The 1,234-nt window shown below is 58.3% G+C and overlaps 1 protein-coding gene across 1 annotated transcript in view; it reads right to left on the bottom strand.

Moving 5' to 3' along the window:
- DYNLT3 (dynein light chain Tctex-type 3) overlaps positions 1 to 930 on the bottom strand; it is a 6,961-nt gene extending 6,031 nt beyond the window's left edge. Inside the window, exon 1 of the mRNA XM_007958429.2 lies at positions 901 to 930. Within this exon, the coding sequence (XP_007956620.1) occupies positions 901 to 930 (30 nt within the window). The remainder of the gene's footprint in view (positions 1 to 900) is intronic.
- Positions 931 to 1,234: the final 304 nt, after the last annotated feature.

The raw sequence follows: 1,234 nt of genomic DNA, 5'->3' as shown, positions 1-1,234 counted from the left end.
TAATTACTATAGAAACCCACATCCTGAAGATGCTATCCACTGGACCAGAAGCCCCCCTCCATGGGTCTAATCAACTTGCCCCCCCCCCTTTTTTTCTGCACCATTCACTTGTGGCTTCCACTAGACAGAACATGCCTCTGATTATGCTGACCTTGCAGGCCTGTCACAGGTTATACTGGGATCCAATAGGCCTCATCCCTACAGTGGTTAAAATGAACCCTGGGATGTGTAGTTAGAGGCCTGGATTCAAATCAAGCATCTGATACTCCTGGCAGTTTTAATTATGGGCAAGTCACTAAGCCACCATGAAAGTCAGAGTCCCCATCAGTAACAGGAAGATAACAGCTGGCATCATGGGGTTCTGGGGAGGATTAGGGAAGCCAGAGTCAGCAAGCAAGGGTTCATAATCCATAAAACATGTCTTTCCAGCCCACCCAGGTGAGAGCTCTCAGGAATGGGAGTGGCTCTGCCACCAGTGCCCAGAGCCTCCAGGCTGCAGCAGCTGCTTTGGGGACACCAAAGGGCGGAGGAAGCAGCCAGGAAGACCGGTTTCCAAGGCCCGCCTGCCCGCCCGCCCAGTAGACGGGCGGTGCCCGCCATTCATCCTCACACCACGCACCCCAAATCAGGCCTCCCACCTTTCGATCCCGGGCCCACCACCTGCTAGTGCTTCTGGATGCCATGGCCACCCAGGCCCCCAACCCACTCTCAGGGGCGCGAGGTCAAGGGGACTGGGATTAGGGGGAGGGATACCCATTCCCGAGGAAAGAAGCTGGCTTGGAGGACGCCGCACTCCAACTCTCCCGGACGCCCCGCGCCAGATCAGCCAGCAGAGACCCCGCTCCGGGAGTGGGGTGGGGTGGGGGCGGGGGTCGCTCTCTGATGGCCGAGGGGCGGTACCTCATCGCAGTGCCGATGGTACTCCTCCATGGTGGTGCCGAATCTTGCCCGGGGCGGAGCAACTAGCTGGCTGAGCTCTGCAGCCGCGCACTGGCCTCTGGGGAGGCCCCGCCCCACTTATGTCCCAAGGCCTGTCCTCACGAAGGCCTCGCCTTTGTGTCGTGGTGGTGCCCCATTCTTAGAAGAGCTTGATTGCTGGGAGGCGGCAGGGGCGGTGGGAGGCGCCTCTCTGAATATAATGCCTCACTAGGGGAGCTCTGGGGGTGCTGAGAGCACCAGGTGGCACTGTCAAAGAAGGTGACACCGAAATGACTGTCTATAAAATTTTTGTGCA

Source organism: Orycteropus afer, unplaced genomic scaffold, assembly GCF_000298275.1.
Source record: "Orycteropus afer afer isolate SDZICR_OR568_19922 unplaced genomic scaffold, OryAfe1.0 scaffold00967, whole genome shotgun sequence".
NCBI lineage: Eukaryota > Metazoa > Chordata > Mammalia > Tubulidentata > Orycteropodidae > Orycteropus > Orycteropus afer.
Note: the sequence above shows the minus strand (reverse complement) of the source record. Positions and strands in the feature narration are given on the sequence as shown.